Source organism: Ambystoma mexicanum, chromosome 4p (assembly GCF_040938575.1).
Source record: "Ambystoma mexicanum isolate Mex_15411 chromosome 4p, UKY_AmexF1_1, whole genome shotgun sequence".
Taxonomy (NCBI): Eukaryota; Metazoa; Chordata; class Amphibia; order Caudata; family Ambystomatidae; genus Ambystoma; species Ambystoma mexicanum.
Window position 1 is genome coordinate 88,071,444 of NC_090927.1, and position 22,292 is coordinate 88,093,735.

The following is a 22,292-nucleotide window of genomic DNA, read 5'->3' on the forward strand; positions in this document are numbered from 1 at the left end:
AACACACTTTGCGTTACTTTGCAGCTTGCAACGTGACACTCACCGTGTCAAGCTATTCCCTCGAACCTCGGAGAAGCAGAACCTGCAAGGAGACAAGATGACCATCATTAGCAGCAGCATCTTACCTGCAGTCTTCATCTTTAAACACTCACAGCTACTGAGAACAGCTTCCTCGAATCTGCACGCCTCCCAGACAGAACGACCTGAAAGAGGAAGATAGAGGCAACATTAAAGAAAGCAGTGGAGACATTTACAAATTACGAAGTGCTCAAAAGGCTTACCTGGCTGATCGCCTCTCAGCTGGCACCACTCCGGGCATTTTACTTGCGCTGAAGAACACTGCGACCTACAAGGAAGGAAAACACAGGTTAGCAAAGACAAGACTTCACAGCGCTGCGCATAGCGCTTCCTTACCGCATCATAGCGCTCTTAACGCGCCATCATTTACCAGCGGGGCTCAACCATAGCCAGTTTGCCGTGCTGAAGCTCTGCATACCTAAGGGAGAAAAAAGAGACATTTTAAACAAAGAAAGGCATGCAGGATAGCAACAAAACTAAAGAACAGCAATAAGACCTACAATATCAAATGGGCCGGCGTCAGTGAAGTAACTGGACCGCTCTCGCCCATGAAAGACAACGCGCCCCTGTAAAGAAGGCAGGACGGAGAGCATGCCTAATTCTACCACAAGGTGAGGAGAGGGCACCAGAGGGACTGAAATCATAAGGGGTGGAGGGAGGATACTTACCCCAGTCGGTCAGTCTTGAACACAGTCCACCTGTATTTTCAGGCAGAACCTTCCCCGCAGACCACATCATGGCAAAGCTGAGAAGCATACCAGCGAGTAACCCGGCTGGGTGGCGTCCCTGGGGATACCAGGTGAGCGTAACAGAACGCAAAGCCTACAATAACAAATCCACCTGGGCACCATGGAGACATCAGAAATGGACCAATTGGCCCAGTTACTAGGAGAGCTTCGTGCTGAGGTTCATTCTGCCCGACAAGAGACTTATGCCCTCCAGAGAGAACTAATAGTGACCAAACAACGCACTGAAGAGATTAGCAGGCAATACTTGCAATCACAGGCAGGACAGACGCCTCTACCTGGAAGCAATCCAACGATGCAAAACCCTGCCATACCACCCACTCCGGTACAGATCACATTACCTGGAACAGTGTCCCTGGCACCACCAAAAAGGTTCTCAGGCGACCCACGGAAGTATGCGGCATTCATCAATCAGTGCCGCCTTCATTTTCTTTGTAGGCCTGGAGCATTTCTAAATGATCAAGCTCGGGTAGCTTTTGTCTTATCATACCTGAGTGGTAGTGCAGCAGATTTGTCGGTGCTGTTGGTAACCCATGATGATCCTCTATTACATGACTTTGGGGGGGTTCCAGAGGGAAATGGAAAAACGTTTTGCTCGCCATACCCAGGAACAAGCAGTAGACAATGAACTCTTGTCCCTCCGACAGGGGAATCAGGACTTGTTAACGTACATTGCTACCTTCAACAGACTGGTTGGCGAAGCTAGGTGGCCAGAAAACAAAAGAACCACGTTATTCCATCGAGGCTTACGAGGCGAATTAAAGAGGACATCTTAGCCCAGGTGGTTGATCCACCCAGAGACTGTGCAGAATTCATAAATCTGGTCATGCAGCTAGACCACCGGTTGCAGAACCGAAAGGCAGACCGGTCTAAAACGGACCCTCGGACCGTGTATGTTCGACCAAGGGAAAACAGACCCTGTGTACCTGAAAATGCTGTAGAACCCATGCAAATTGGAGGGATACGGCCTCCATTAACAAAACAAGAGCGGGTCAAAAGAAGACAAAAACAGCTTTGTTTGCATTGTGGGAAACGAGGACATTTCCTGAAGGACTGTCCAGTAAAACCCCCAAGAAGAACAGTCGGGGCCACAGAGAAGGATGAAGCTAAGGAATCGGAAAACTACCAAGCTCAACAAACATAGAGGTCAGTTTGTCGAGTGAGAAGAAAGAGTTGCTGTCCTCGCACTTTGCAATACCAGTGATCTTAATTAACCACCAACAGTTGTCAAGAATGCATGCCGTTGAAGCATACATCGATAGCGGAGCAGTTGGAAATTATATTGATCAAGAACTGGCAGCAGAGATGGGGCTTTCTTTGTGTTCTAAGCCAACTATGGAGAAGGTAACCACCATGGATGGAACAGAAATTGCTTCCGGATCAGTAACCAAGTGCACAGCCAAGGTAACCTTGCTGTGCCAGGATGGACATCGGGAGTCAATTTCATTCGATCTCATCAAGGCACCTCAGTTCAGGCTAATACTAGGGATGCCATGGTTGGTTGCTTACAACCCTTTGATAGACTGGCGGGCACGAAAATGAACCTTCCCCGGTGACTGCTCCCCTGCCTGCAATTACCAAGAGGAGAAACCCGACGTCTGTATCCCCATGACTCCTGGAGTGATAGTATCAACCTTGGGTGCAACTAATACATTGCCAAATGAATACCATGATTTCCAGGATGTTTTCCAAAAGGACCAAGCCAATACATTGCCGCCGCACAGGATCTATGACTGTCAGATCGACCTTGTTCCTGGTGCACTAATCCCTTGCGGCAGGATCTATGCTCTCACAGAACCAGAAAACCTTCATTTTTAATCCTATTTAGACCAGTACCTTGCAAATGGATTTTTCCATCCTTCGAAGTCCCCCGCAGCCAGTCCTATGTTCTTCGTACCGAAAAAGGAAGGAGACTTGAGAACCTGTATTGACTACCGCGCATTGAACCAGATCACTGTGAAGAACCGCTACCCCTTGCCACTCATCCCTGAGATGCTAGACCAAGTTAAAGATGCCCAGATTTATACCAAATTGGACCTTCGAGGAGCGTTCCACCTGGTCCGAGTCAGAAAAGGAGATGAATGGAAAACCGCCTTCTGTACTAAGCACGGCTTGTTTGAATATCAAGTCATGCCCTTCGGGTTATGCAACGCTACTGCGGCATTCCAGTATTTCATGAATGACGTTTTAAGGGGGTTAATGGATGTGTGCGCCTTAGTGTACATAGACGACATCTTAGTATACTCAGCCTCGGAACAAGATCATGTCAGGCACGTTCGTTCAGTCCTCACCAAGCTCTGTCAACATCGCTTGTTTGCAAAGCTTGAAAAATGCTTTTTTCACGTCACCGAAGTAGAATTTCTTGGTTTTATCCTTACTCCATGAGGCATCAGAATGGATGTGCACAAGGTAGATGCCATTCTGAAATGGCATTCACCGACGTCTCTGAAAGGGGTACAAAGCATGCTGGGCTTGCGAACTTCTACCGCCGGTTCATCCCAGACTTCTCTCAGTGCACCCAATCACATTACTATTAAGAAAAAACAATAAAACGTTTGCTTGGACCGAAGAAGCAGAAGAAGCCTTTCAGGAACTTAAACAAAGGTTTACATCTGCTCCAATCCTGCGACATCCTCGTCCAGACCTCCCTTATGTCGTTGAAACTGATGCGTCCAGTCTCGCAATGGGGGCTGTCCTTTCGCAGAGAGACCCGGAAACCGGCCAGCTACATTCTGTGGCCTTCTGGTCGAAAAAGTTCACACCTCCAGAGATTAATTATGCCATCACGGACAAGGAACTCCTAGCTATCAAATCCACCTTTTAAGCCTGGAGGCACTACCTTCTGGGGGCCAGACACACCATTACAGTCATCACAGACCACTGAAACCTGCAATATCTCAAAACAGCCAAGGGTCAGTCCTCGCGCCAATTACGGTGGGCCCTTTTCTTCGCCGAATATGATTATGTAATCACATTTCGACCAGGAGTCAGAAACGGAAAGGCGGATGCCTTATCTCGCAGGGGCAAACTCTTGGGTATCACAACAGCCTTAACACAAGCAGAACTACGAAAAGAAATCCAACGGACAATGAATCCTGATGCCTACCTCGCATGGCAAACTCAAGGAGAACAATATACCATCAAGGACCATCTACCCTTTTTTAGGGATCGCCTATGTGTACCCAAGAAAAAATTCCAACAGCATATTATTTCAAATGATCACGATTCACTGATCGAAGAGCATCCTGGGACCTCCAAAACCCTAGCTAAGGTGAAAGAGAACTTTTGGTGGCCTACCTGGCGTAAGGACATCATTCAGTATATTCATTCCTGCAGTGTCTGGGCACAAAATAAATCACAGAAACAAAAACCATCTGGTCTCCTACAACCATTGGACATTCCTCCAGTTCCATGGCACACTCTTTCCCTTGACTTCATCACTGATCTACCTCCAAGCCAAGGGTTCAACACCATCTTTGTAGTTGTGGACTTATTCTCAAAGATGGCCCATTTTATTCCTCTCAAAGGCCTCCGAGACGCAGCCACTTTAGCAAAAGTGTTCCTGAAGGGCGTGGTTAAGCTACATGGCTTCCCTTCGGTTCTGGTCTCTGATCGAGGCAGCCAGTTTGTTTCAAACTTCTGGAAATAATGTTGTGCAATGGCGCAGATCGACATCCCCAAACGATGGCAAAACCGAGAGAACCAATCAGACACTCGAGCAATATTTACGGTGCATGCTACACCACGAACAAAGGAATTGGAAAGACCTACTATGGATAGCCGAATATGCATATAACAATTCTTTGCATTCAAGCACGGGAAAAACGCCCTTCTATACCCTTTATGACAAACATCCACGTACCTCTGAACTAGACCTCCCAGCCAGCTTGGAAAGACCAGCGGTAAAGACTCTACACACAACCATTACTCAGGCTTTCAAAAGGGCAAAGGAACACCTTTTTCATGCCAAAGAAAAACAAAAGAGATTTGCCGACCAACACTGGAAAAAGGCCCCTGATTATCAAGTAGGAGACAAAGTTTGGTTAGACGCTAAATTCGTACCCATCAAGGGAACCCGGACCTTTCATCCCAGATTCTTAGGACCCTACACCATTAAGGCAATTATCAACCCAGCAGCCGTGAAACTGGATTTACCACCTAATCTACACATCCAGCCGGTATTCCATGTGTCCCTCCTGAAACCAATGCAACCCGGCACACGGATTGGGACACCACCTAAGCCCATACTTGTTGACGGAGAACCAGAATTCGAAATCAAAGATATCTTGGACTCTAAATACTCTAGAACCAAGCTATATCATCTCGTTGACTGGAAAGGATTTGGACCACAAGATTGATCCTGTGAGCCCAGTGAGAATATCCACGCACCACCGTCTAATCAGGAAATTCCATCAGAACTTCCCAACCAAACCTGGGCCAGACAGAAGGAACACCATGGGATGGGCCTTAGGGGGAGTGCTGTCACGACCCTCGCCCAAAACCCCCTCTGGCAAACCCATTGGCCAGGTGGAGTCAGGACTCGGTACTCTAGGGCCTGGCCTCCTCTCCAAAAGCCCTCATGGGGCCAGTCCTGGCGCCTATGGCACCAGGCTCATACACCATGAAAAACAATGTGCTTGGGAACTACTTTATTGTATTGTCAGCCATCATGGAGGCATCCACATAGCTTGGTTGCTAAGAACCAAGCTATGCGTTCTAGTGTTTTGGGTGTGGTAGCCTAGGGACTACTTTACCTGGTCTATTTTGTTGTGGCTATTTAAACCACACCCGAGCAAGACAACACGCTTCGCGTTACTTTGCAGCTTGCAACGTGATGCACACCGTGTCCAGCTATTCCCTCGAACCTCAGAGAAGCAGAACCTGCAAGGAGACAAAAGGAACATCATTAGCAGCAGCATCTTACCTGCAGCCTTCATCTTTAAACACTCGCAGCTACTGAGAACAGCTTCATCGAATCTGCACGCCTCCCGGACAGAACAACCTGACAGAGGAAGATAGAGGCAACATTAAAGAAAGCAGTGGAGACATTTACAAATTACGAACTGCTCAAAAGGCTTACCTGGCTGGTCGCCTCTCGGCTGTCACCACTCCAGACATTTTACTTGCGCTGAAGAACACTGCGACCTACAAGGAAGGAAAACACAGGTTAGCAAAGGCAACACTTCGCAGCGCTGCGCATAGCGCTTCCTTACCGCATCACAGCGCTCTTAATGCGCCATCATTTACCAGCGGGGCTCAACCATAGCCAATTCGCCGCACTGAAGCTCTGCATACCTAAGGGAGAAAAAAGAGACATTTTAAACAAAAAAAGGCATGCAGGATAGCAACAAAACTAAAGAACAGCAATTAGAACAAGATCAAACGGGCCGGCATCAGTGAAATAACTGGACCGCACTCGCCCATGAAAGACAACGTGCCCCTGCAAAGAAGGCAGGACGGAGAGCACGCCTAATTCTACCACAATGTGAGGAGAGGGCGCCGGAGGGACTGAAATCATACGGTGGTGGAGGGAGGATACTTACCCCAATCTGTCAGTCTTGAACACAGTCCTCCTGTATTTTCAGGCAGAACCTTCCCCGCAGACCACATCAGGGCAAAGCTGAGAAGCATACCAGCGAGTAACCCGGCTGGGTGGCATCCCTGTGGATACCAGGTGAGCGTTACAGGCCAATTGACACCCTTGAAGATGAGATCTCGTAACTTGTATCGTCCAACTCCACACACAAATCCCAAACTATCCTACTTGGGGATTTCAACCTAGGACTGAATGATCCTCAGGACACCAATGCTCTATCCCTTTCCAATTCCCTATCATCACTCAGTTTTACTCACAGGATCCAGGATCCTACTCATGCAAAGATATCGCAGATATCAACTGCACCACCACCATCACCTCGAACTCCCCCTGCCCGTGGACAGACCATCACCTTATCACTTTCAGCATTAACAACTTGATCAGCCACAACTTCCCCACCAACATAGCCCCAGAAGTTCCCGCTAGAAGCAAAAATAACATCACTGCTGATAACCTGCTCCCACTCTTGCAACCTGTCCTGGCCTCTCCCACGACCACCTCCGCTGACCCCACCATCATGATCAGAATCTATAATGACACTATCCTGTCTGCAATAGACAAAATAGCTCAGCTTAAAATATGCAAGGCTAAACAACCAGGCCACCTCACTAACTGGTTCACCCCCAAATTAAAAGATCTAAGAATAACCAAAAGAAAAGCAGAAGCATTGTGGAAAAAAACACCTACAACTTGTAATAAACTTGCTTTGATACAGCTTTCAGGGACTCTAAGCAAAAAGTACTTCTCACCAAAAAGAACTCTACCACGACAGAATCGCCAAAGCCAGCTCCAACACCAAGGAACTATTCCTAATTCTTAGAGAGCTAGAAACCCCTATCTCTCCCACTGAAAGCTGCAACAAAGACACAAACGGGTGTGAGAACATTCAAAATGCTCTACAAAAGAAAATCAGTCACTTCAAATCCTCAATTGAAACCAAAAAAACAGCCTAGAGAAGTTTCACATACCCTCACCACCAGCCAACACATCCAGTCTCTCCAGCAGGCTTCCTCAATTTGAATTCTCAGAGGTTTCCATCCCAGAAGTCCTTAAAATATTCCTTGGCCTCAAACCAACCAGATGCCAAGGTGACCCGTGCCCACTTTCAGTCATCAAAGACTGCGCACCCCAACTCGCCCCTTTCATCACTAATCTGATCAATGCATCCGTCAAAGGGAACTGCGTCCCATCTGACTTAAAATAAGCCTGGGTACTACCCCTTCTAAAAAAACAACCCTGGACCCCAACACTCCAACAAATGACCACCTGTTGGGCAGAATCCTGTGCAGTGCCCTTAGGGACCACTACACACAATTAAAACTACTGGTGGTAATACAAGTTTTACATTTGGTACAAGCCTGTACTACTATGTACTACTATGTCAGAGTGGTAGCAGTAGCGGAGCAGCCAGGCTTATCTCAAGAGTATATGAGCAGTAGCATAGATTACACAATTACTGTGACTCAAGCAAACACTGACTTAAGGTTTCAGATAAAAAAATATAAGTACATTTATTTTTAAACCGTTTGTTATAAACACAACACTTCTATTACCTCAAAACCACACGTAAGATATACTACAACAACCAATTCGCTTTGCACGGTATAACCTCAAGGTAAGTACCCTATGTTTTAACAGACCGGTGTTATGAAACAAAAGACGTTACCGGGAATACATATGCGATCACTTTTTGACAGTAATGACAGTTCGGTATTACTAAAGAAACGCGTATCCACGGCAAGAAATGTTACCGGGGCAAAAACACACTTAGCACCTGAGATACCCAGAGAGAGTTGGGGGCAAAAATCATAGGCAATACTTTTGTCAAGGCAAACAGAATCAGAGAACACTCATGGACAGAAATTCAAGAGTCAATAGGCCGGAGCCAGTGTCAAGTGGAACCGGGTTCTTGTTGTCGAGGATCACACAGTCGGACAGTTCACGATTCAACGTGGCCAGGAGTACTTAGATATTGTCAATGGAGGAAGCAAAATAGAAGGCAGGAAGATAAGGGCAAGCCTTGTAGGAGGAGAAAAAGGGATTCACCTGATTTCCTCAAGCAGAACACAGTACCTTATTCAATGAAGAAGGTAGTGCCACGGAAGTTGTTCCTGGTAGATTCCTGCAGACCCATGGTTCCTGGAGCTTCGGCAAGGAGGAGGATGTCGGGAGGGTTCTGCACCACACAGGGCTGAAGCCGGCAGCAGCAATGGTGAATAAAAGGTGCGCTCCTTAAAAACAGGAGAGGCTCTTCAGATGGCTATCCGGACCACTACAACAGTGTGCAGCGATTTCGACCACGAAGAGGATCCTCTGGCTGTAGAAGATGAGCTGGTTATCCCCACCAGGCTCAAGGGAAGAAGACTCCAGACTGGATCTTCTCTGGTCGTCGAAGGGTAGATAGCTCAGGACTGCAGCAGGGCTTCACCGGGATGTGATAGTTGCAGCAGCCAACTTCTTCTCTGCTTCTCTTCGGTTCCTTGTAGTTCCAGTGGCGACTCTGACTTCTAGCCCAAGAGTCCTGCCTTTTATGCGAAAATCCCCCTTTCACACAGCCTGTCAATCACACAGCAGGGGGTTTGTCCAGCCCGGACAACCACCTCAACCAATCATGGCAAAGTGCGACTTGGGTTTCCTAGGATACCCTGTGCAGGGGGTGACTACACCCCTCCCTCACATTCAGCCCACCTAGAAGCCCAGGCGCCTAGAGGAGGGCTTCTTGGCAGAAGCCCACCAAAAGACAGTGAACAAAGAAGGCAAACCTGGTTTGCAGCGCAAAGTAAAATACAAGAAGGACTTTAACAAAAAGAAATGGCGAATAAACCCGACCGGAGCCAAAGGAAAAAGTATTTGGTCAAGCGGGTTTAAGTTCGAGGCTAATATAATAGCCTAAAACGATACCACGTTTATATGGTATAATCGCGGTAGAAAAGTTAGGGTAGATACCACTGCCACCAGCCAAGTCTAAATGTTAAAAGAGCGAAACAATGCTCTAGGAGGTACAGATAAAAAGGGCTAAGGATTAACCCTTTCCAGTACTCCATATAAGATGGGGTGTACTGGATCTGTGGTTAAATGACTAAGTAAAGTTAATGGCAAATTTACCCATTTCTGGGGGACAGTAGTCATCCCCAAAAATGGAGTCGGTGGGAAGTCTAAAAGAAAACCCTGTTTCACTGCACTGAAGGTCCTGTGTAACACACAAAAGAAGGGGGCTACTGAAGTGGTGTACTCCAGAGCCCACAATCACAAAAACAGATGAAATACACATGGCAAAACATGGGTGAGAGTGGGGGTAAAGCTCACACTCTTACCAAGTGGAAAAGATGAACTTCAGAAATCCAGCAAAGCTGCTGAGGGACTCACTAGGTAAGGGAAATTAGCCATTGAATGAGAATTCTCCCTAACACTGCGCTATAACTACGGTTACCTTTCTCTTGAAAATTCTGGACTGTCTAGCATATCTGCAGATCCAGAACTACCTGGAAGATAATAATATCCTAGGGCTATGTCAATCTGGTTTCCATCCAAGACACGGGACGGAAACAGCATTACTGGATTTAAAAATCCAAATGAACAATTTGAGAGACAATGGAAAACTAGCGGTGCTTCTTCTCCTAGACCTCCCTGCTGCTTTCGATCTAGTGGATCACAATATTCTTTGTGAACACCTATCCTCAGCAGCCAACTTCTCCTCCAAAGCCACACTCTGGATAAAGTCCTACCTCAGCGACAGAACCATGAAAGTCTTCTCATCTAAAGCCGAAGCACCCCCGTCCGCAGTTACCTGCATAGTACCACAAGGCTCCTGTGTTCGCCCCCACCTTGTATAACATCTTCACAAAGCTATTATTTGACCGCCTTGACGACATGGGTGTCATCTACACTAATTATGCAGATGACACTCAGGTCCTCATACCCATTTCAGGAGACCACGTCACCGACACAGCCACCATCAACGCCATCTTCCGAGCCATCCAGTACTGGATGGCCCAACACGGTCTATGCTTGAATGATGATAATACCGAGCTGCTCATCATTGGCTCCCAACTCAGAATCGCCAAACTCAATCACCTCTACAAATCATTCATCATTGATGGACACACCATATAAGTCTCTAATGTGGTAAAAACACTTGGCTTCCATCTAGACTCTTAACTCAACCTCAACAAACAAATCAACGCCACCACCTCAGCCACTGCATACACATGCAAACTCATCAGATCCTGCAGATAATTCCTCTCCCCTGACAGCTGCCCCACTCTGGCCAGAGCACTAGTGCTCACGCGGCTTGACTACTGCAACGTGTTATATGCAGGCACTTCGAAACAGAATATCAGGAAACTCAAAGTCCTACAAAACAATGCCCTTAAACCCACGCTCAATGTCCCCAGATCAGCACACATATCAGCCACTAGACATCAGCAACACTGGTTACCAGTACAGGACCGCATAATGTTCAAGTCACTCACCCTTACACACAAGTGTATCCACCAGATGGCACCCACTTAACTTTCTAACAGCTTCATCCTGACACAACGCACCAGACCCACCCGAGCAACATACCAACACCACCTTACCACTCCCAGATTCAAGCTTTAAAAGGCCGGCGGCTGCAGTTTCCCCATGTTTGCTAGCAAACTCTGAAACTCACCCCTGCCACCCCTCAGAGCTCAAGACTTTCTGGATTTTCAGGAAACAACTTAAAACTCACCTCTTCACAATAGCTTAAGCCACCTAGCCACTGATCCTGTTTAGCTTCTTACCACCCATCATGCACCCACAGATGAGCCACAACTATACATGTTTAATGTAACTCTCTGTCCAATTGTAAAATCTTTATTTGCTATCTCTTGTTTGTTCCTTCCTGTGAAACATTTGTAACTTCTACTCATTGCAACTAAGCGCCCAGTTGTCTCCGGGTTCGGTGCTCTTTATAAATGTCAAAATAAATAAATAAATAAACATCAGTTCGCTTTTAAAGAACTCTTGGTGTACGTTCTATAAGATCTGTGTCATCTGTGTATGCCAGAATGGGAACAGCCCTATATCCGAGCCTAGGGTAATCTGCATTTGACTCCACTAAGGCATTGCACAGTCCATTTATGTAAAGGGTAAACAATAAAGGGACTAGTACACAGACTTGTCCCACAAGTTTACAGCAAAGTAACGCATGCAGTGTCCTTGATCACCACTGCGAACACAAGCCTCGCTGTCCAAATAAATGGCCATTAACACACTTACAAGCTTGGTGGGGAAGTCTAAGGACCATAATTTGCCCTATTAACTTTATCAAAGGCCTTGCTTAGGTCCATGAATGCAAAATAAATAGGTTATTTTTTTAAAAAGGTAGAATATGCAGCCAACAAATATATATTTAGAGCCCAGTACCCTGTTCGCAAACCTGGTCGAAATACAAATTGTATGCAGCAAGTCATTATTTGTCAGGATCCCCTGCTCTAATCTACCACGCAAAGCCCTCCCAAAAAACCATGAAGCTTGTGTCTAGCAAAGATATGGGCCTGGAAACCAGAGGACTCGCCCTGCCCCCCTTTTTGAAGACTGGAAAAATAACTGCCAGTTTCCAGGACGTGGGGATACTACTATTCTCGAGTATAACGTTGAAACTAACTGTCAACAGGGGGGCCCAAACCTCCTTCAAATCTTCAAAAAGGTTGCCAGTAAATGCATCCAAGGAGTGATTATCCGCCTGACTTAAAATTGCCATGATCACCTCATCCAAAGAACATTTTAGTGATTACTTTATTTGCAGTATTTCTACAGTTTCCATTGTTCTTCTATAAATGGTGGAAAAATTATCCACCCGTGCCCTTCCCTCAACAGTTGTCTCCTTTCCCTTTAACACACATGTGTGTGAAGGGCCATTTGCCACAAGATCCCAAAATTCAGAGTCCATCGAGGAGGAGGCTTCCACTAGATTATCCCACACTATCTCCTCCAGCTCAGAGTTCTGCTTTTCTACTGCGTACTTATAAAATGCTCTTGCCTTTATTATATCCAATGTATTGGATTTAGGGCTTTTTAAGGGGGCAGAAAGTCTCTCTTTAGCTTGTTTACATTCCATATTGAACCAACCCCTGCACTGCACCTTTCTCAATAAATATTCCTTTTGGAAAAATGTTGTGATATTTCCCAATAAGTAATTAAAAACCTGCAATGTATCTTGATGGTCATGCGATCTCATTGAGAATGGTCATGTGAAGGACATAGTTGGTGCTATTATCTCATGCCCCCCCCAACTGGACATTTTTGGAAAGATTTGTTCAAAAATTTCAAAGTTATTAAGAAAACAAAATAAACGCTGTTTTCAGCCTACTCCCATTAATTTTCCCTGAGAGGAAAAAGTGCAATTTGTGAACTGCCATAGCACGGAATTGCTGATCAGATTCGGACCAAATTAGAAACAACTTGGGCACAAAGCGTTGACTTGATTTCCGTGACCCCTACTCCCAAAAACGTGTCTATATCACCCATTGTGCTTTGCAGCAAGGAGGCTTTTCAGAAATGAAAACCTGCCATTTTTTTTTTCTTGAACAGAGCGATTCCCGCGATAACACCGGGGGGAGCTGAAAAATGAAAGTGCTCAAAAAGCTTTTTGGAAGAGGAAAAAGTATGCAATGACATCATGGTAGAGGTGGGGAGGGGGAAAGGGACACCATGTGAAGTTCAGGATTTGGGGGTGACCTGGGGAAAACATTTCCGGTTCATCTAGGAAATATGGGGGAATCTCGCAAGATTATCACGGCAATGCCACAAAACGTACTCGGAAAATAAACAGCATCACACGGTGGACGTGGCATTGTTGCACATCAGATGGTCATTGTGCCTTAGAACTCTAAACCCCCCTTCCATCACATGTTATGTTTTTAGCGCTTCCAGTCACTTTCCGTGATCAAAGGATGCATGCTGCAGTCCGAACGTTAGGATCCAGGCCTGCAGCGTCTGCATTGGACATTCCGGTGGAACCCTGGAGCCCCTGGGACTGGCCGCAGACTCCTGCAAGAGTGCGCCTTCACCTTGCACAGCCCGACAAAGGCTCCCCATCGCATCCGTGAAGAACGGCAGAGCGAGGGAGTGCGAGTGGAGTTGTTATGTGCTGTAACAGAATGAGGGGCCAGTGGCACACAACTACAATGAGCCTGTTAGTTTGAGAAATGAACTGAGAACCCTGCAAGGTGAGTCTGATCAGTTTTGGTCCTTTTTCCACTCTGTGACTCAATCCCTGGTGATGAATACTGCAGCCATCTTGGAAGGTCCTTATAAACTGGTGCAAGCTTACAGGCCAGGCTAGACAACTTAGATTAACATAGGTGCACTGCTCCTAATGCAACGCTGGTGAACGGCGAAAACCTCTCATGGCCTCATGAGGGTCCCTAAAATTCAATGAAGGGAAAGGTACATAGGCAGTGGTGCCCCCTACTCAAGTGCAAATATCTGGCATGGTGCAAATGGACTTCGCCACTCTTGCAGAGCACTCAGCAATCCAAAAGACTGTAACCTCCATAGAACAACATACCCAGGATGTGTAGGAAGAAATCAAATCTGTGCGGAGAGACATGAAAATATTTGCGGGACAGATCCATTATATAGAAGAGAGAATCGCTTCCATGGAGGATAGGTTGGAGCGCATGGAACACCTCCAAGGAAGGTTATGTCAGCTGGAGATGGCTGTTACTCAATTGACAGAATAATCTCTGAATATTTGGAATATTTGGAATCCCTGACAAAGTTGAGCGAGCTGACCCCATTACATGTCCACAAACCTGGGTCCCTCTGCCCCTTTACCTAGAAATACAAAGGGTGTATCATATGCGACCAGTTGGTAGCGGAAGGGAGGCAATGCCTATGCCGCTCATAGCGTACCTCCTCTGATATACACAGGTGGTGCAGATACTGGAGGTGGTAAAGAATCTAAGGAACAAAATACAATGTGAGGGTCACCATGTATAAATATTGCAGGATTTCTCTAAGAGTAGCATGATCAAGAGGAAATAATGCTTAGCTATGCATCCTGAGCTACGCCAGCGGGGTCTAGATTTGGGTATTATAGCACCTGCAAAGATGGCCATTACTACCAAAACAGGCCTATAAAAATGTTTGGATGACCCTGATGACCGGTGGACATACCTAGAGGCTACATCTGAGAGCCTGATGGAGCCACCTCCCTATCCCATCATGGAGCAATATGCCAAAACAACAGTCATCCATCATGAGGTGGAGACTAGGCTATCCCGCTTCATGTACCAAAAGGCCTACAAAGCTAGACCGTGCTCCAGATCCCTCGATTCAGCAACGGCAGCCCAGCACTCCAAGGTACCCCGGGACAAGTACAGATCCCCTTCAAAGGCTGATAGCCCACCTGCACCATGGCGCAGCACTCCAAGGAACCCGGGACAAGTACAGACACCCTTCAAAGGCTGATAGCCCACATGCGCCGTGGCCTAGCACTCCAAGGAATCCCCGGACAAGGACAGATCCCCTTCAAAGGCTGATGGCCCACCTGCGCCGTGGCCTAGCATGTGAATGAAGCTGGGCTTTAGAACCGCAATGACTCTACAAAACGAAAGGAGAATCTTGAAGGAAGGCGCTCAAACTGGCGAGCCTTTTTCACAGTGGAAAGGGTGGAGTCGCGGTGGCCCTCATGGTGACTCCTCCTCTCCCCTTATCCCTCCTCCCTAGCTGGGCCCTTGTGTGTGGAGAAGGGGTGGTATTTCGGTGGAAGATGCATCCTCATCGCCGTAGCACATTTTTCAATGGCTGCACATAGGTCATGTTCTAATTGGTGGTTACCAGGTTTACCATGTTCATCCAAATGCTATTCCACCTTCTCTGTTTCTATCTCTCGTTCTTTTCCTGCTTACATGCGTTCGATTGTATGTAGACCTTAGCAACCTAATTGGAGCATGATGAGGAATCCGCTGCATCCTGAGTGGGTCTATGATATTGACCGCGTGACCTCTGGCAGATGGTCAAAGGGGCTTATCCCTTTGTACGCATAATATAGTTATGAAGATTACCCCTACAGTTCATCTTATCTGATAATACAGGATGATTAACATAGTCCCCTGAATGTAAAGGGCTTAAGAGAAAGCAAGTACTCAACCTCTTGAGAAATCTAGAAGCTCACATGGCCCTGATACCAGAGACCCACCTCACTGGGAAACACTTGCTAGCCTGAAGATGCAATGGGTGGGGCAAGTCTGTTGCTCAAAGGCAAGGGGGCACAGGGGAGTTGTTGGAAGTGCACATTGTGAGGACCAATAATTATGAGAATGGTAGATGGGTGTTAGTCGAATGCAAGATAAATGATGTCCCCTTAGTTATTCTGAATATATATGGCCCAAACCAACCAGACCCGGATTACTGGTCCAGGATACACCAGACGGCCCAGCAGACCTGCTCCACTTCCATGATCAATGGGTGGGATTTGACCTCCCCACAGATCCCTTTCTAGACAGTAAATCCCACTTCGTGTTTACACCGTAAAAAATGCATAAGCTGTTAGAATTTTTTGTGTCAGGTAATTGTTTAGTGATGTATGGAAAATGTGCAACCCCAAAGAGCGCAAATAATCGTTCTAGTCCCTGTTGCATTTCTCATTTTTGAGGATAGATTTTTCTAAATTAGAGGCCTCATGAAATATGTGTATAGAGCGGACATTATGCAGTTTGTCATCTCTAATCACGCCTCGGTTTTGATTGCTATCGACTTGAGGAAACACCCTAACAGATCTCAGAGCTGGCGCCTGAATGCGGATTCATTGAAAACAGAGAAATTTAGGGAATCGATAATAGGGAATTCTTTATATGGAATGAGGGCGAGGGCAGAGCCTTTACAGTGGTGTGGGATGCCTATAAAGCCTCTACTAGAGGGAACATTATCAGTTATATGGCCGGGTGAACATGCAGGCGAGGCCTTTTCAGGCTCTAAAAGGAGCAAACATGAATTGCCATTTCCTTAGCTGCCATCGCCTTAGATTGTCGAGTGAAGTAAGCCTGGGAGCTAGGAGTTAAGAAGAGAAGGAACAGGGCGGGTGGACAAAAGATGTGGGAATATATCAGCAGTGATTGGCAGATGGGTGGGCAGAGTTCACATGACCTAGATCCACTTCCACCAGCTGACCAACTTCAAAGCAAAAGAGGCTAGGAGGCAGCTTAAGAAGGGACAGAATGGGGTGGGCAGATGAACAGCGTGCCATTCTGGTTAGCATTGATTAGGAGGTTGGCAGGGAGGGTCCACATGACAATGATCTCCTTGCACCAACGTGTAAAAGCAAAAAGAGATATTGAGGCTGAGTACCCTCATTGGAAATACACCAACACAGGCCATAAAGATACACAGATCTTTATTCAAAGTAACTGAACAGTTTTCAAAGGTCAAAGCAACAGATAGCTATCAGGCCCTCAGTACAACACAGCGAATACCAGCCCTGTGTGTGAAGTGAGTGGGGCTGTACATCTGAATATTCGTACCTTTTATACAATTCTAAACGTGATGTCCAGCCCATTTGCAGGTTAACCATTTCTCGGGCTAGTGGTCATGCCAAGTTTGTCCCTAATTTATGCATCTAACATTTATGGATTATTCTTAATACATACTCCAACAGGTTACAATAGCAACAGTGTGTCTTTGGATTCAACATTAAGCCTTCGTACATATCTTATACAATATAGTTAAACAAGTGTTCACATTCAGTGTTCGAACAGTATTGTGCTTAATATATGTTCGCGGATTAGTATCGTTGGCACAGGTAATCTTCGATCTATAGGTCAACGAAGGACAAGGTCTCAGTACATGACCCTAACATTTGGCCTATGGGCAGTTTAAGCATTAACTCGTGTACAGAGGTCAAGACGGCCATGTTACAAGCAGAAGAACACTGTCCACTATCTTAGAACACAGGGTGACTTTGGAGTAAGAATCAAATTGGCGGATGAATCGAAAAGGGCTTGCTTGATCGATCTAAGGTCAGAACCTTGCAGCGTGGATTTCTTCGCAGAACGACTGGCCCAATATATACAATAAAGGAGTCACGATATGTATTCACGTTCGACAAACGTACCAATTGACAATTACCAAAATTGGTTATAGGATATTCAATTGACTTGATTTTGTAGATTTGAAAGGGGAAATAGCTTATAGTTCTTATAGTTATCCATTTTAGGGTGCGATAGTGATATTCCTCATGGAAAGCACTTATGATGTGGGCTCTGCATGCTTGAGCTGTGACATATTTTAGGGAAACGCTATCATCTTTGGTCAACCTTAAGAGAGCAAAAGCTAAGATTGGTTCATCCAATCCACTTGAAGCTCCATTACCTGTCTTGGTGCAGGCCCTTTTGCAGTCGCGGCAGCAGCACCTCTCCGCACCCGGGCACTCGCTGTCATTCTGGCACTCGTCCAGGACAGGACCAGTGCATTTGCTGAGAGATTGGTCATAATGGGGACAGGATCCGACTTTATCTGCAAGGAAAGATGATCAAAAGAGCATAAGGTCACAGAACCTTAACATAAACAACCCGTGCTCTAATTAAAGGGCCATTCATACTCATTTATGCCCCTTTAGCGTCTTATCAACTAATACAATCAAGCATGAGTCCCTACTGAAGACCCACCTTTTCCAGATTCTCCTTGTTTGCCATTTTGGAATTGGAAAACAATTTCAAAAGCACAAGTAATAAATACAGCACAACCTTTCCCTTGCCAGAGATGTTCACAAGGATTTGACAGGAAAAAGTGCCAACTCCCATTTTCTCTCTATGATTATGGGACAGAAGCAGAGAAAGCATTAGGGCATTCAAATGTTTTCAATTGGAATGGTCCAGCATGTCTTGGGAGGTGGAGAGTGGGAGGGCAGTGATTCTGGCAACAACATCTTAATGGGTTTTATGGTTCAGATCCCCAATCGATACCTTTTTTTGTTTTCCTGTGCAGAGGCTGACACAGCAGTGTGTTAATCTTCCTATATTAACCTCATACCACCATTACATCAAGGATTTTGCCACAGAATGAAGCCTAACGGAGCAGCAATCTTCCAAACTAAAGACTGTGCCACTTTAAATATTTACATACAACCAACATTAAAAGGTCATAACTTAGCACAGACGTATTTTAACAGCTTTCAGATCTTTGGTGTGGGCCAGTGAACACTCACTCTTGGATATTTATGAAGTTCATGGTGAGGCTATTATTAGGTACTATCTTGAATAACATATGGGAGCATACCAATTGGAATTTCCATTAAGAAGCATCCATAGACCACACAGCTGCTCCAGAGCTAAGGAGGGACCAGACATCATTTTCAAATTGGCCCCCAGGAGCCTTCACACATCTTCAGCTGACCCTGGATGGAAGACTGGAGGCCCTCAGACTTCTCGTATTCCTTCATTCTTGGGAGCTCAGACAAGGTGGGGCCATGAAGGATATACTGAGAATAATCTACAAATGCGGCCCGTTGTCTCTCTGAGCCCTCCTCCCTATCGCGGTTCATGGGAGGGACTCATTTCAGGGCTTCCCCACTGTCCAGAAAGGTCAGGGAGAAGCATGAATCGAGATGAAGACAGAGTACAGAGATCATTTGGGTTACTTGGTCTTCTTTACTGATATCCCTGCAAAGCAGCTGCAGCCATCAAGCTACTTACTGACACCCAGTGGACCACTTTCAACCCCTAACATGCATCCATTCCCAGAGGTGTCACCATGGTGTCCCTGGGAGTGCGATAGCCCAGTGTCGTTTGGTTGAAGCGTGGATAGAAGCTCACGGGCTACAACTAAAAGGCTAGCTAGCCCCAAGTCGCAACAGTCCCAACATTGTTCATGTTGCACCCTGATGCCCATGGGCTTCCGGTGCGTTAGAAATAAATAAATGAATAATAAATAAACATTAGCGTAGCTATGGATCTTTTCCATTCCTAGCAACACCCCTGCTGCTACGGGTCTTCAGTGTGTCGTAGTTTGGTCTGTGCAATTCTTCTCGGTCGCTGCTTACTAATAGGTGCTGCCTCCTTTTATCAATTAACTTTGCTATGTAGTATGATTGGTTAGCTGGGGTGATGATGAATTGTCATGTGATGTCACTTTCTGTGATGTCATCAGAAAGGTCTCAAGGGCCCTTTCTTTCTTCAGCTCACACCATTATGAGAGAAGGGAGAGGAATTCTGTAGACAGCGATTCTCTAATCGCATCATTGAAGGGCAAAGGGTGTGGGTACAGTAAGCCCCTAGATAAAGAGAAATGCTTGATCAAAATGTCTCAAGCCCTTATTAAACGGGTGCAATGGTCGAACAACAGTTCCCACTATGTGATATGAATTTCTCTCCTACAAGCAGTTCATGTATTCTTTAAGCATAGTCTATGCTGCTTAGAAAATGTTTACATTTTTTATCATTTATTAAACAGTTACTAAAATGTTTATAACTCTCTAAAATGATATTAATAATAATTTTATTTATTGAGTTTAAATTTATAAACTTTACACAAGAAAGAAAATAAAATTAACAATAAATAGCATATGAATAAAATAATAAAATACATATATACTTTTTTTTTTTGTTTTTTTTTTGCATGCACCTCTAAAGGGTTAAGCCCAATCTTATTTCCACTTGTAGCCAGATAGTATATAGGGATGTCAATACACGTAAACTATTCGAATTAAGGCAATGATGCCAGAACAAGGCGTCCCCAATATGCATTATTTCATGTACATGGCTACCAAGGAGGGGTGAATATATGCTGGCCATCATCAAGCATTCCGTCAACACATGTTTTGCCGTCTCCAACTGCTTTTGTTTTTTACATAGACGGCAGCTGCGATCCTCTACGGCAATCCTGTCTTTTCTCCCCGTATTGCTAAGAGTGGGGAGTTGTTCAAGCCTGAGTAGCAATATGAACCGTCTGAGTCTTACAGATGGACAAATATTTAGGTATCTCTGGGGTTTCCTAAAATCAAATAATCTATATTGCACGAATTGGAAGCTGCTCAGACTTTTAAGATGTTTAAAGTTCTCCAGCCAGTCCCAGAGGTCGACACGTTTACACAGTGCTCTATTTACCTTCTCCGAGTATTTGCCATCTCTGGGACGCCAGCCTATATCGGAGAACAAGTCATTCATCTGGTCAGTGATTGAACAGGTCAGCCCTTCCTTCTCAATTTCTTGATTAACCGCTGTTAATAGTCCATTAGTTGTATCTCGGGTCATTCTGAGATATAACGAGGCCCTTTTCTTGAGTACTGAAGCCTTTAAGGAGGTTAGTCCCAGTTCTAATCTGATAATGGCCATAGGAACCGAGGGAGGCAGTCCAAGAACACGTCGCCAAAATTTGCCCTCTAGTATCTGCAGCCATTTTAGATCAGACTCTAATAAAGCTTCCAGGCTGTATATTATCGCTGGAGCAAAGACCTGAATATAGAGTTGTCGTGTCCCCCATAGTGAGAATCCGCCTTGTCTGACCGTAAATCTGTGGAACAGCGCGGTCAACTGCGCAGCTTTAATACGACGTGTTTGTTTACATGTCATGTAATCCCCATTATTTTCAAAGTCTATTCCTAAGTAACAATAATGAGGGACATATACTATATTTACAGCCCCTACTGTTAGTTGGACTCGCGTGACCTTTTTTTTGTATATCTCATGATCTTGGTTTTGCCTAAATTAATGCTCAGACCGTTCCTTTCAGCATATTCCCATATTGCAACCGCAGATCATCTCATCCCGCTAATGGTGTGATCAAATATCACTAGGTCGTCTGCGTATGCTAAAACTGGGCAGCTTGCTTTCCCCATCTTTGGCGGGCAATTGCTAACCTTATTTAATGCATCTGGGATGTCGTACACATATAAATTATATATTAAAGGTGCAGTTACGCATCCTTGCTTAACCCCTCTATTTTGTATGACACTTTGCGTTGTATGGCCTTCTTGGTCTAATTTCAATGTAACTGTGTTATTTAAATGCAGATGTTTTAGATAATAAATAAGGCCATACGGACAACCCATAGAGTGCAATTTATTCCACAATCGACTACGAGGTATCGAATCAAATGCCGCCGTGAAATCTATATATAATGCATAGAGCGGAGCCGATCCACTTCTCAGCGTTCTGGTTCGTAACATGTCCATTATTAAGATATTATGGGCCGTAGAGTATCCTTGTCTGAACCCACTTTGGAATCGAGACAATATTCCCTTATCTTCAGCCCAAGATTGTAGCTCATTGAGCAGAAGTAATGCAAATATCTTTCCAGTCGCATCTAGCATAGAAAGCAATCTATAGTTGCTAGGGTCGGATCTATTGCCCTTTTTATAGACTGGAATGAATATTGCAGTCTGCCAGGAATAGGGTATATTGCCCATCTTTAATACTTTCTGGAATAGGATGTTTAGTAAGTTTGCCCAGAACTCAGGGTACGCTTTCATGGTAATATTTGCCAGCCCGTTGGGTCCCGGTGCTCTTGATGATTTTATCTCTTTGATTTTATTCAAGATAAGTTCATATGTTATGGGGAATGGGGCCTCAATAGGAGGGCTGCCCAGCATTGGTACTTTCTCACCCTCCATATTTCTATCTTCCAGAAATTTGACCCACACTCTTTCTTCGATAGGGTTAACTAGCGCCCCCTTCTGTATACCTTGAGCCTCACTCAGGAGGGACCAGATGTTACGGGTTTTCCCTTCGCAAATTGTCTTCACCAATTTCTGTGATGAGAGAACCTTAATCCCCCCTATTTTTCTTCTTAATGGCCGCTCTATATTTATTTTTAATTACTCTGATTGTTTGATAGTATTGCTCCCCCGGGAACATTGTTCTCTTGGCCTTACGTAGATCAGCTCTAAGATTACGTTTGAGGTCTCT

The 22,292-nt window shown here is 45.4% G+C and overlaps 1 protein-coding gene across 1 annotated transcript in view; it reads right to left on the reverse strand.

Moving 5' to 3' along the window:
- LOC138452544 (balbiani ring protein 3-like) overlaps positions 1-22,292 on the reverse strand; it is a 359,195-nt gene that overhangs the window by 255,476 nt on the left and 81,427 nt on the right. Inside the window, exon 3 of the mRNA XM_069604989.1 lies at positions 17,761-17,904. Within this exon, the coding sequence (XP_069461090.1) occupies positions 17,761-17,904 (144 nt within the window). The remainder of the gene's footprint in view (positions 1-17,760; positions 17,905-22,292) is intronic.